This window comes from Anticarsia gemmatalis, chromosome 7, assembly GCF_050436995.1.
Source record: "Anticarsia gemmatalis isolate Benzon Research Colony breed Stoneville strain chromosome 7, ilAntGemm2 primary, whole genome shotgun sequence".
Lineage (NCBI taxonomy): Eukaryota > Metazoa > Arthropoda > Insecta > Lepidoptera > Erebidae > Anticarsia > Anticarsia gemmatalis.
The window spans coordinates 7,962,345-7,975,622 of record NC_134751.1 but is presented as its reverse complement, the minus strand read 5'-3'; the positions used below and the strand labels follow the sequence as shown (position 1 = coordinate 7,975,622).

The window sequence follows — 13,278 nt, the reverse complement described above, 5'->3', positions numbered from 1 at the left end:
ATCCTACAATGGAAAATATGACAAAATTTCTTTATTTTGTGCGTCAAGTAGATTTATCGACCAGAATGTTTTTACAACTCATGACGAAACTAGTTGACCATCAGTGTTTGTTTATACTACCTCGCAATGGTATGATCGACGTTAAAGTAGGTATTAATTATAATTTTCATTATGTTTTTCTTAAATACTTATGGGTACTAATAAATTTAACCCATTAATCTCCCACTGCTGGGCAAGGATCTACACCCTTAATGAGGAAGGGGTTAGGCCTTGAGTCCCCCACGCTCTCTAAGTGAGGTTTGGGGAATTTGCATACCTTCAAGAACTGTTCTAAAGAACTATCAGGCATGCAATGTTGCATCACAATGTTTCCCTTCACCGTTGGAACAAGTGATAATTATTTCTAATACTTACATACATAACTTCGAAAAGTCATTGGTGTGCTGCCTCGAGTTCAAATCTGCGACCACTTGCGTGGGAGGTATCAACTTATATCACATGAAAAGACATAATAAAAAAATAACTTTATACCGATAATAATAATATCGAATAATGGTCATACCTAATGCTAAGTCTGACAAATAGAAGGAAACGTGCAACATACGTGACATTGACAACTTTTGACAAATGACAAGACAACTGTTCAATCGAAAAGAATTTACCTATTTATCGTACTAATCGAGTTTTTTAAATATTATAACTCACACGATTGTTAAGTTATTTAAATTGCAGATTTAAAGCCTTAAGATGACTTTTATACCAGTTTGGGAAGAATTCGAGAAGTCTGCAGAGATGCTATATCTAAGGGATCCATTGAATACACGTTACAGTATGAAATATTCCCATTCCAAAGGTGCATTTATTGTTAAAATTACTGACAACAAAAAGGTAATTATTATTTCTAGGCCTAGTTTGTTTGTGGGCCAATATATTACAACTTTTATTTGATAATTTCAGCTACCTAAATATTGAAATTTTAATGTTGTTTACTTTGTGCTTACTGGTCTAAGGACAAATACTAGCACTTATTGTTTTTCATATATTAATATAAACAATTATTACTTGCAGTGTCTCCAATACAAAACAGAAGTACAACAAGATGTGAGAAAAATAGACAAATTCATTTCAAATTTAATAAGACATATGGCATCGAGTGATGATTAAATTCTGCAACTATAATTTAAGTATTTTTAAGTAAAATACAAGTGTTTTTATTTAATGCTGTGTTTAGAATTTACAACCCTTAATACTTGTTATGCAACAAAAGTCCTATGCTTATTTGTGATAAACTCAATGCTGAATAGTTTATTAGGTATGTGGGTCTTGTAAACCATCAGATTGATTCATAAATAATAAGACCTATTTAGGGAAGATTTGCCACACTTGTACAGCTATTATGCTGTCTCCAGTGAGAAAGTAATTAACATGCTTTCAGTATGCATTATAGACATGTTATTAAAGGTGTTTTATACAGGTGCAACTAGACTTATCAAATCCCAGTTAAGACGAATATAGATCTGAGCTAGGTTTCTGGAAAGTATTGTTTGGTACCATATAGTACTGAATCCTTGAGAGATTCTATGAGCAGTCCTCACATATCTTACTGCATGATAGTTTTACTCAAACAAAAATAATATTTCTATTACATACGCTCTGAGGTACCAGAGGCTTGGCCATGTAAAATTGTGAGAATTTAGAGCATTTGACCATGATTGATAAGTTGAAATTTGGTATAATTATTATTATAATCTATATCTATACTAATATTATTATTATATTATATTATATATTATATTTATTTTATATTTTTATATAATATTATAAAGCTGAAGAGTTTGTTTGTTTGAATGCGCTAATCTCAGAAACTACTAATCCAATTAGAAAAAATCTTACAGTGTTAGATAGCCCATTTATGGAGGAAGGCTATAGGCTATATATCATCACGCTACGACCAATAGGAGCAGAGTACCAATAAGAAATGTTACAAAAACAGAGAAATTTTGACCCATTCTCTCTTATGTGACGCAAGCAAAGTTGGGCGAGTCAGCTAGTCTCTCATAGTTTGTATGGACCGTAAGCCCACCACGCTGGTGCAATGCGGCTTGCTGGGTCGTCATTTATGTCTCGTTTTTTGATTAGTAGGGTGTACCACGTGCAGGTGAAGTTTACTTGGATCTCGAGAAGATGGAAAATGAGATCCCTTGTCAACAAACACCTTGTCAAATAAAATAATATCAGTAATTCACGTTTTTATTAGTCCATTCCGGGAGTTCTAGAAAATTTCTACCCTCGAAACCCCCTTTATAAACAAAAAACGGTCTGCAATCTGCTTCGAAAGGTAGCGTTGACTTAAACTGCGAGCATTTCTTCTTAAATAACGATCTGAAAAAATCTAAGGCAACGGACCGTCTGGCACGAGCTCACGGATGCGGACGCGAAAATCCACAACTCGCAACTTTAACCTACGGATGACGGTGTTTTTTTTTAGTAACTAAGTAAAATCCGTGCTAATATTACATGCAAGTCAAAGCCAAGTACCTACCCAAAACAAGACTTTTAATCCCGTACCAATTTTTTTATTTTGGTATTTGCGGGATTATTAATTTTCAATCCCACCGCATCACCGTATTTGCGGGAAACTACTATGAGTACCTATAAGTACCTACCTACCTACATTTTATTTTAATATTAATATTAATAAAACAATAAACTAATCAATACAACTCTACAACAGACTAAGTTTGAATTCGTTCATTTATCACAGAAATTAGAGAAAACTCTGCCGGTTTTCAAACTACTGCAATTTAAGGGATAATAATTAATCAACAGCAGAAAATCGATGTATCATTTTTTTTTAATCATATCACCGAGCAATTGCTCTCTCAATCATGTGTAAAACTTTTTCAATGCGACGAATCCTGCCGATCCCGCAAGATGTGGAATTGGAAGAAGTAGCAGAATCTCGCAATACCGTGGTTGGAGCTTATGAGACTCGAAGAGAGAGTGATATTTTAATCTTCAACGAACGAACCAATAGGTACTTATGCTGTGATAGCCGAGTGGTATAAATTGGTCGAATATTCGAACCCGCAGCAACACACCAATGACGTTTCGAACATAAGTGTCTACCTATTAGAAGTGAAGGAAAACATCGTAATGAAACCTTGCAAAATCATTACATTTCTTGAGGGCATGCAAAGTCCCCAACCTGCACTTGGCCAGCGTCGTCAACTCAAGGCCTTGCCTCTTTCCTCTCCTTGCCTAGCAGTCGCCAGAAATGAGCTAAAGAAGTCGACTACAAAGACAAACCCAATAACTTTGCTAAAAGTGTTCGGGTCGTTTGTTGTAAACTGTTAAGTAAGTACCTACCTAGGCAGGTCAATTTGTATCCATTGTGTGCTTGTCCCGGAATTTATAAGTTTGTATGTGGTAACCCTACACATAATACGAACAGTGCCTACATAACGGACACAAGAATTCATAAGATACCTACCTTCCATTATATAGCAGCATATTATTTTATAAAGTACATTTACACGAGGTATTAACGACTTTTGTATGGCTTTTAATTATATTATATATATGTATAAAGGGGTTTTTGCAAAGAACTATCAATAATTTTGCGGCTCTGCATGGCTTTAAAATTTCTAGTGCTAAAACAATGCCAATGTTAATGTTAATTGTTTCCTAAAAATATTAATGCGTTACAAAGAGACTGGTTTGGTTTTAAAAATAAACAATTTTCAAATAAAATCGACTATTTTATTATTCTATTACCTATGTATTCAAAGCTGTCCTTGGTTTTATGTATTTACCTACCTATCTAACTATTCAATTATTTTTGATCTTAAAAAAGATAATATTTTGTAAGTCTAAATCTTACAAAATATTCACTAATATCTTAATAAAAGCCAATTTATTTTTTTCATAAATTATTTTCTTTGAAGCTAAAGTAGCCCATATCACATGGTCCTAGTTTTTGTATTGCCGATCAATTGTTTGTGAACATCTCTATATTATCTACAACAGACACTGTCAAAAATTGTTGATGGACATTGGACATGTTATTTTACTGTCATGCAGTGTGAAACATAAATAAAGCATATTCGTTTTTGTAAAAATCATGACTTAATACTCAGGCCTAAACTGTTAATATGAAATAATAAATAAAATAAAATAACTGCCACTTACATATTTGTTTTAATTAATGACATTATGGATGGTTTAATTCACGCGGCATTGGAAGCAGAGGTATTTCATTGCTTTCTTCTATTTATTACCCGAGCTTTACGTAGTTATCTATTCTCGTGTATCACTTTGTTTACTAACATAAATTTATATTTCAGGTAATACTTAACCGGGCGAAACATGTGAACACTAACTTATCACAATTTAGCAGTGGTGTTCCAGACCACAAAATGACTTGGACCCATGATAAAATGCACCTTGCTGAATCTGTTGATGAGTCTAGGATGAAATTCCAACGTAATTCGTCTGGGTCTGCTTCCAAGGCAACTGAGAAGTTTGATTTATTTAAAAAACTTCATGAACTTTACAACGAGTTAAGTAGAGATGAGTCTTTACAGGTGAACTATGTAAGTAGAAAGTTTAATGTTTAACTACTCTTCTACTTATTTATATACTTAATTATTGATTGACTCTATTAATTTAAGCCTTTCTGAGCATGTTATAGTCAAATGTAATATGGTTCTTAAACCTAGAACCCTGTTTTTATGTTGCTCTATTTTTAATAAAACTATGACTATTTGTAATTGTTTGGCATGGTTCAGTAAAATTTCCAAGTATATTCAATCATTAAATCACTCGTAATTTGTTTACACAATGTTATGAAATGTTTGTTGTAATATTTCCATAATTAATTGTAGATTATCATAAAAAATATCCAATTCTAACCAATTTCTATAGCCTGAAGCATTATTCACAATCTTCATATTCCTAGTATTCAGTAATACTGAACTTCTTTATAAATAATTTCTGTTCAGTTAAAATATCTGATTCAAAATTATATTCTAAATGCATAATAGTATTAAAATATATAGAGAAGATAGTCATTAATCTGATATTGTGTTGTTTATTTGATAGTAATGAACTAATCAATATTATTTTACCATTACAGCAAGGCTTGAAGACCACATCATATCTATTGGAAAAGTTATTAGCAATATATAATCTTAATACATTAATTATAAATCTATATCCAGGCAATAAGGGATATTCATTGTCATTAAAAGTCAATGGCAACTCTCAATATCTACATCCACCTGATGGACATGTAAGTGTATTTACTAAGCCTAAGATATTTATAATCTAGAAGAATATCCATTGTCCAGTAGCAGTACATTTATATACCAATTTAAAGAACTCATGTCTCACAAAAATGGAGAAGATTTAACTGACTTAAAAAGAGAGGTCCTCTATTTATATTGAATGAATTCCAATCTTATTAATATTATATTTCTGCAGTCTTATCTATTTTCACATAATTATGTACGAACCTAGACTAGCGAAAACTGCATATATAAAATCACTCCTTTTTCCTATAGTTGTAGGCATTAGATAGAATAAACTAATTAGTTCAATTTTGTTGCTATCAAATAGCCATTATACTCAAAAGAAATAAATATGGAACATTATATTACACTACAGTGCAAAAGATTTCATTTTTATTTAATAATTTCTTGTATGTTTTAGTCTTCAACAAATCAAGAGGAGACGTTAATAGAAACTCCAAGATGGCCATATGAGGAGGAGGAGTTACTGAGCTATATTGACAATGAAGAGTTGCCTGTAGTACTGCTAGATCTATTGGAGTCTGAACACTCGTGTCTCTTCTATTCAGGATGCATTATAGCACAAATAAGAGACTACAGACAGGCATATCCCAGTTTTCTCTGTGATACTCATCATGTACTCTTAAGGCCCACTAATCAGGTAAGTATTTTGTCATACATTAAAAATGTAGATAATAGTGTTTTATTAGCATTTTCCCACAATACACAAACTGTTGTTGTAGAAAGATTTATGGTGTAAAGAGTATCTTATTCGGTTATTTAATTTTAGGCTCTAATATGTAGCATTTTTTTCAAAGCCAAGTAATTTGTGATCATAAAAATAAAATCATACACAAAAAAAAATGATTGGACAACTCACAGACAATCAAATGACTGTGTGAGTTGTCTAATGATAGTCATTGAAATGACTATGGTTACCTAATAACTGATAAGCATACTTATACTATATACTTTTAAATACATACTATATAGATCTATTAACATCCATCTTCACATATTCTGACATAAAATAATAATATTAGTAGGATAGTTATCAATACTTGAGAAAGTACTTGAAATAACAAGTATAAGTTCATTCCTTTTGCTTTCATTTCCATTTACATCAAAATTAATTTTAATAAAATTACAACACCGTTATGTAGAATCATAGTGCTGAAACACAAGGTTTTAAACTCTTTACAACTATGTATTTTTTATAATACTATTAATCCAATTAGTTTTTAAGCCGCATTTAATTTTTTTTTTATTTAATTTTATGAGGTCCTCCACAATCATAAAGATAAAGTAGAATAGAATTAGTAACATGTATATGTTTGATTATAGTCAAAATAGTATTTGGTTATCGTTATAAAATCGACTGTAAATTACCACAAAACTACATACAATATTTTATTCTTGTAATGTACTGCATTCTGTGAATGGCTTGCCAGCAAATCCAAGAAAAATAGACAACCATTAAACATATTAGACTTTATTCTAAAATGTATTGATTTAATATATTAAGACAAGTACAAGACACTATAAACCTATTTTAGTTAAAAAACTACTAAAATATGTTTTCTCTTTTTCATTTTGCTAAGGAGTGAAAGAAACAAAACTCTTTATAAGTCTTTCATAACTTTATATATTTTTATGAATAAGAGGGTTAGAAACTTATTATTATTTACTTATTTTATTTATTAAGTAACAGTAATTGTCAGAGTGAATGATGGTGAGTGATGTTGCAGAGTATAATAACGGACGCGATGTGCATCGGCGGGCGCTGCGGCTGGGCGGGCGAGGAGCGCGGCGCGCTGGAGGCGGTGGAGGCGGCGCTGGTGCACGCGGCCGCGCCGCCGCTGTGCCTCGACCCGCGCCCCGCCGTGGGGCTGCTGGCCGCGCGCCTGCACGCCGCGCCCCGCCTCTTCAATACGCCCAGGATCAGAAGACAAGCCAAGAGGTTTTCTCAGGTATGTCACTGGAGCATAGACAGCACTGAACGATATGTTACATGTTTAAGTATTATTTATGTCTCTCGCAAACTTATTGATGTTATTATATTTTTATACCTTTCTAGGTGGCTGTAAATAGAAAGAGGAAATTAGATCAGTTTACACACTATCATGGATTAGAGTTACTAGATTTAATACACCGTCAGAGAGCGAAGAATAGCAGGCAATCTCTTCCGCAGACGCGACTAACTTCCAAATATCCGAAAAAACCACCAGAGGTGAGATCCATCAGTTTGCAGACTTAGAGAGACACCTTTTGTAGGACAAAAGTTTAAACATACTGACACGCTTTTTTACAGGTGTTCAAACCTATTGAACCTCCAAAAATGGAGCCGTTACCGTTGGCCGTGCCGTCGGAAGCGAACGGCCCGTTACGTTTGGCGCGATCTTATGAGCGGCCGCGGCCGACACCCGACTGCCAACCGCAACTTGTCGAAGAATACATTCTAGAGACTGAAAAGACCTCGCCTCATGCCGGCGCGGGTTTCTTCCATATAAAACTATCGATATTACAAAGGCCGTCCGATCAGGAATTCCTTGGGGAACTTTATGTTGATAGAGATCACGTTGAAGGGGAAAGAAATGGTGCAGCTTGTCGGTTCACTTTAGGTATGCACTTGACCTACATATTATTATAATTTGACCTCATTGCAAATTGCTCGATACAATGTGTATCTCATTATGCAACTGTGTCACGGTTAATAAATTAATGTTTACTCGTTATTATCTTTGCTAAGTAAACAATTAAACTATCCTTGTGTTTCAGGGTCAAGACTTCAAGCTAATAAATACATTCAGCAATTCACAGAGATATTTACAGAAGAAGGTCGCAAGTCAGTTAGGATAAGACATATTGTGCCTGGACAACTGCCGAGGGTGTCTTTTACTGGAGGAATGAGAGAACTGGTCAGTGTTTCATATAACCACAAATATAAGTAGAAATTGAGGCGCCCACAACCACTTGCGCTCACCGGTCGGTAAACGATCTGTGGGTTAAGCAACCCTTGGCGCGGTCATTCTATAGATGGGTGACCGCATAGTGGTATTTGAGATGGGCGTCTCCGTGCTTCGGAGGGCACGTAAAAAGTCGGTCCCGGATGTTGTTTACTAAGATAACAGTCGTTAAGCCATGTCAAAGGCCTCTCGGGCGGTTTGAACAACTTGACACTAGGTTGACCACTAACCATACGACGAACAAAACAAACAGTAGAAATTTGTAAATGAGTGAATAGGTATATTAAATTCTTTGGTTTTGTGTGTACAGGGTCAGCAATTATTACTACAGCAACGTTCTGCCGCCGGCAACGTTGCGACGGTTCAGACTCACGCCACTACAGTGCCTGTCGTGTAAGATATACAATATTATTATCACAACATGTTATATAACTGTCACAACAATGTATTTTCATTCATAATTTATTATGTTATTACAGTACTTCAACAATACAAGCGACTACAAATACTCACACGAATGCACGCCAACTACCAATACTTGTAAGTGAAATTCTTACTTATAATATCATTTTGACAATTCATTTTTAGTTTTTAGTAGTTGAGATCAGATTAATCAGAAGTTGGTACAGATAATACCTTGATTGTAATTAATTTGTACCTATGTGATATAAATAAATAAATATCCGATATGCGGCTACGGCGGCAGTTTTAACTACGTAGGAGATTGTTTGTCGGAGCCATTTTACTGTACAATACACTGGTAAACTCATTTGGTCGGTGGGACAGTTATCTGGTAAAGGACTGTCGGTTTTCGGAATTAATTGACAGAAACTTCTGGAACTATTGCTTGGGTCCAACCTGCATTTGAAACTGAAACCTCTGCATGGTAGTAGCATACATAATGAAGCAGCACAGTGAAAACGGTTTTTATTTTATTTGAGTTTCTTCTTCCTAGCTCAAATAAAAAAAAATGGAATACACTATTATATACATCTATCATAACGATATAACTATGACAGCAGGCGCAGTTGCAACAAGTTGGCAACGTGACAACAGTGGGCAGCGTCGTCGGCAGCGTGGGCAATGTTGTGGGCAATGTTGTTGGCAATGTTGTTGGCAATGTTGTTGGCAATGTTGTCGGCAACGTGGGCACCGTTGTGGGCAATGTTGTGGGCAACGTCGCTACTACTCCCGATCCTGCGCTGAAGCAGCAACCCTCACCCACCACACCACGACTTTCACCTCAGGTAAAATCCTATTGATAAATTCTTAATCATTTACCAACCAAATTATGTAGAATTTATAGATTTCTAGCCCCCGGTTTCTGGATACATTTAGTGGTAGTTTGTCTATTCAATAGCGTTATTTCATATGAGTTAAAGCATTATATAATAGATAAACTACAGCTTAAAGTACCTCAGAAACCGGGGGTAAGTGTTTCATATTTGATGCGCGCTGGTATAACTACTTAAGCCGTCATTTTGCGTTACCTATAAAGTGTCTAGACGCCCATCAATTGAATACACAGTCACATAGAAGTCATAATTGATCTAATATATTATTATGCACTTTCGCTGAGAAAAATTGAATGTTTTTTCCACACTTGTTGCAGGCATCAACGAATCAGCTGTTAGCGCAGCAACTAACGAATCCTCAACAACCGCTCAACCCTCAGAAGATGCAGTCAACCATTATTCACATACAGCATCCACTCATGTCTACTGCGGGCACGTCACAGGTAAAAAATTCGTTATCGATTAAGAAACAAATTAACCAATAAATTCTAGTTTACATTAAATGTCTGATTAATATCTCCACAGAAAGTCAAGGAACTCGCGATAATAATACGTTTTTAATCATGTTTTTTTAAGTATGTGATTAAAATATTATCTACACTGTTGTATCATTCGTTAAGAGTAAACGCTCTGTATGCGTTGCTTGTAGTGGGATTGAGCTTCCCTCACTTCCATTACAATTGACTGTATCTAAGGTGGCATATATTGACGGCTAAACTTTTCCGTTGTAGGTACAAAATATACAATACACAAATACAACGACGACGCAGCAAAAAGCGACTATAACAAAATCAAGGACAACGAACCCAGCCATCAGCGCGCTCGTCACCAGCCTCATGAATTCTGCACAACAGTTTCAACAAGGTAAGTTGAGCGTAGTAGTTCAGCTCCCATCTTCTTTATACTTTATCAATTCGTTAATCAAGAAAACATATATTTGGTCTGAGCGTTATTTCTTGACAAGCATGATAGATAAAGAGTATAAGGACTCTTCGTATATTAAGATCTGTGCGCAGAATAATAGAATAGAAGAGATTTCAGTTATCGAGTGTATTCAAATACTCGTCAATGTGTGCAGTTTAGTATTTTAATTTTTAATCAGTAGTATTTAAACGTCACGATGTATTCGCAGCGGCGAGCCAGAACGCCGCGAAGTCAGCGGTGGTGAGCACGGCGGGCGGCGTGGCGGTGGCGGGCGCGGCGAGCGGGGCGGGCGCGGGCGCGGCGGGCGGCAACAACGCCACGATCCTCAACCTGCTGAACAGCGCGCCCGCCGCCATGACGCACGCCGAGCACGACGCGCACAAGCTGCGCGTGTCGCTGGGCGGCGCGCGCCTGCTCGCCACCACCGCGCCCACGCCCGCCGCCGACCTGCCCACCTACACGCACCAGGTACCGCCTCCCACACTAACTGCCCAGGCTAGCTCCGACGTTTCGTTTCCTTCCGAGCTGACGGCGAAGAAGGAAAGAGACTACGGGGTTTCGATTCGATCCCTCCGACCGACGTTAGTGCGCGACCGGTCGAAAGACGTAAGATCTGCGTTATGAGAGAGAATGACCGGAAAGCGTCTCCCGTAGGGCCCGTTGTAAAAGAAGAATATTACCGTAGCGCTTGTATTTAAACTTAAAGCGCGCTACCGAATTTTAAGATTGCCAAAGGGCAAAGTTAGCGTAGGACGTCGATCGGCCGGTCGATCCGTCGATAAACGATCGATTGTGCGAGACGCGACACTGGGTTGCAGTCTAATAATCTAGTTTTTCTATTAGGGTGTCGGTGTTCAAGTAATGAGCAACTACAATCGCGATAACGAAGCGACGAATGTGTCGAGTAGTGAGAGCGCTCTGCTGGAGAGACTGATCGGTCCCGAGACGGCGGCGACGCCCGGCTCGCAGCAGCAACCGGTGTGCCACTTGCAGGTAAAATGCAATGCAATACGAAAGAAAACAAAGTAACAGATTTAGTCATTCTTCTGAACTAATATACTTCTTATGAATTATAATAATATTGAGGTCAAAATTGACGATGCAGTATTTAAATGAGTTTGTTTTTGCTTCTCAGGGTCTAAGCTTGGCATCGCTTCAGGGTCTCCAAGGTATCCAGGGGCTACAAAACGTGCAAGTTCAGATTCCGGGTCTATCGGCACCGATATCGTTGTCCCTGAACGTTTCGGGCGCGCCGAGTGGATTGCTGGTGTCTGTACCGCCGACTACGTCCGTAGTGTTAACCAATCAACCGTCGGTTCTTTCCCTCCCGATTGGTAAGTAGAACACGATACTTTTTCTGATTCAATGCAAAATATTTTTGATTCTTTTTTGATTCTTTTAAAAAGACAACTCCCGCACTAAGAATTGCTCTTGTGTCGCGGGGACTTTTACAAACATACAAACAACGGACACAAAGCACAACCAGACCCGAAACAATTATTTGTGGATCGCACAAATAATTGTCCCGTGCGGGAATCGAACCCACGACCTCCCGACATAGTGGTATCGGCGTGGCGACCTAAACCACTGAGCCACGTGCGATCATTACATCCGAAAAGAACACTATACGGTACGACTGTTTAAAAACATATATTATGTGTATGTCTATATATTTTGTTCACTATGTTCGAGTCCGTCGGACTATATGAGACCTTTAACGACAAACTACTCGATCGACGATTACGATTCCAACGATTTAACCGGACGTATGTTCGTTCCGCAGCGCAACTGATGTCGGGCAGCGTGAAGGGCGGAGTGCGCGGCGCGCAGGTGCAGGTGGTGCGCGGCGCGCGCGGCCCGCGGCCCGTGGCCCGCGCGCCCCGCGCCGCGCCGCCCGCGCCCGCCGCGCCCGCGCAGCCGCCGCCCGCCGCCGTGCCCGCGCACCACGCCGGTAAGCCTCCCCGCTCCCTGCCTCGTGTCGACGGTACATATCTCCCTCTAAATACCGATCCACCTTAACCGAACCAAATCGCTCCCCGTTTGTACTGTCCTCGCCCGCGTGCGACTCGGTCGTGGCGACCGACGCTCACCGGGCCCGCCTCGGCCGGTCGGTGTTCGAATGTTAACCGAACGTGTATGTTGCAGGGACGAGTCAGTTCATAGCGCAAGCGGCGGCGCAGGCGCTGAGCGCTCAGCAGGTGCGGCGGAAATCGAACGCCGATAGCTCTTAGTGCCGTCGCCGAGGAGCTAGAGATAGACCTCTAGTGGAGAATACTGTAAATATTAACTATTAGCTAAATTATTACGTAACTATGTTAGTGAAGAGTGCCGTGCGCAGTTTGACACTGTGATCCCACATACGTACCCGGCGGCCATTATTATCACCGATATTCGCAGTAGACTATGACGGATGTGTGCGTGTATGCGATTTATATTGGATTTGTAATTGTTTTATTCGAGTTTCATACTTACTTACGGTTAGTTATTATGACTCTGAGGTATACTAGTTCGATTACGGTAGTCTAATACCGTAAAAACTTGTTTTCTAGTTCGTAATTATTTTCAATATCGCGAATAGATTCATTTATATGAAGCCGTACCATCAATGTTGCTATGTTCAAAAGTCTCAGAGAAACAACGACTGAATTTCTACTGTAACAAAGACTTCTATACAAAATATTTTAAATTATACTAAAATTCATCAGTTCTCATCACACTATATTTTAATGATCTAACATATGGAATTATTTACTTTTAATCATGTATTTGACAGATTTTATTTTATTCTAATTATTTATCGTA

General features: G+C 37.9%; 2 protein-coding genes across 2 annotated transcripts; both read left to right on the top strand.

Moving 5' to 3' along the window:
- The first annotated feature begins 603 nt into the window (after positions 1-603).
- Positions 604-1,219, top strand: Srp9 (signal recognition particle 9). The gene is made up of 2 exons (XM_076116304.1): positions 604-888; positions 1,069-1,219. Exons 1-2 carry the CDS (start codon positions 748-750, stop codon positions 1,162-1,164), a joined length of 237 nt encoding a protein of 78 aa, XP_075972419.1. The 5' UTR covers positions 604-747; the 3' UTR covers positions 1,165-1,219.
- Positions 1,220-4,055: 2,836 nt separating this feature from the next.
- Positions 4,056-12,707, top strand: Spt20 (transcription factor Spt20 homolog). The gene is made up of 18 exons (XM_076116361.1): positions 4,056-4,251; positions 4,347-4,595; positions 5,138-5,293; positions 5,713-5,952; positions 7,040-7,261; positions 7,369-7,521; positions 7,603-7,912; positions 8,070-8,209; positions 8,568-8,650; positions 8,737-8,797; positions 9,277-9,504; positions 9,870-9,995; positions 10,284-10,416; positions 10,685-10,944; positions 11,320-11,469; positions 11,612-11,810; positions 12,260-12,349; positions 12,622-12,707. The coding sequence occupies exons 1-18, from the start codon at positions 4,216-4,218 to the stop codon at positions 12,705-12,707; spliced, it is 2,922 nt and encodes a 973-aa protein (XP_075972476.1). The 5' UTR covers positions 4,056-4,215.
- The last annotated feature ends 571 nt before the right edge of the window (positions 12,708-13,278 follow it).

Bases quoted from the DNA above. Each gene is read 5' to 3' on its own strand.
- Srp9 (XM_076116304.1), top strand. From the start codon at position 748: ATGACTTTTATACCAGTTTGGGAAGAATTCGAGAAGTCTGCAGAGATG. The intron at 889-1,068 runs GTAATTATTATT...TATTACTTGCAG, and splicing joins AAATTACTGACAACAAAAAG to TGTCTCCAATACAAAACAGA.
- Spt20 (XM_076116361.1), top strand. From the start codon at position 4,216: ATGGATGGTTTAATTCACGCGGCATTGGAAGCAGAG. The intron at 4,596-5,137 runs GTAAGTAGAAAG...TTACCATTACAG, and splicing joins AGTCTTTACAGGTGAACTAT to CAAGGCTTGAAGACCACATC. The intron at 9,996-10,283 runs GTAAAAAATTCG...TTTCCGTTGTAG, and splicing joins CTACTGCGGGCACGTCACAG to GTACAAAATATACAATACAC.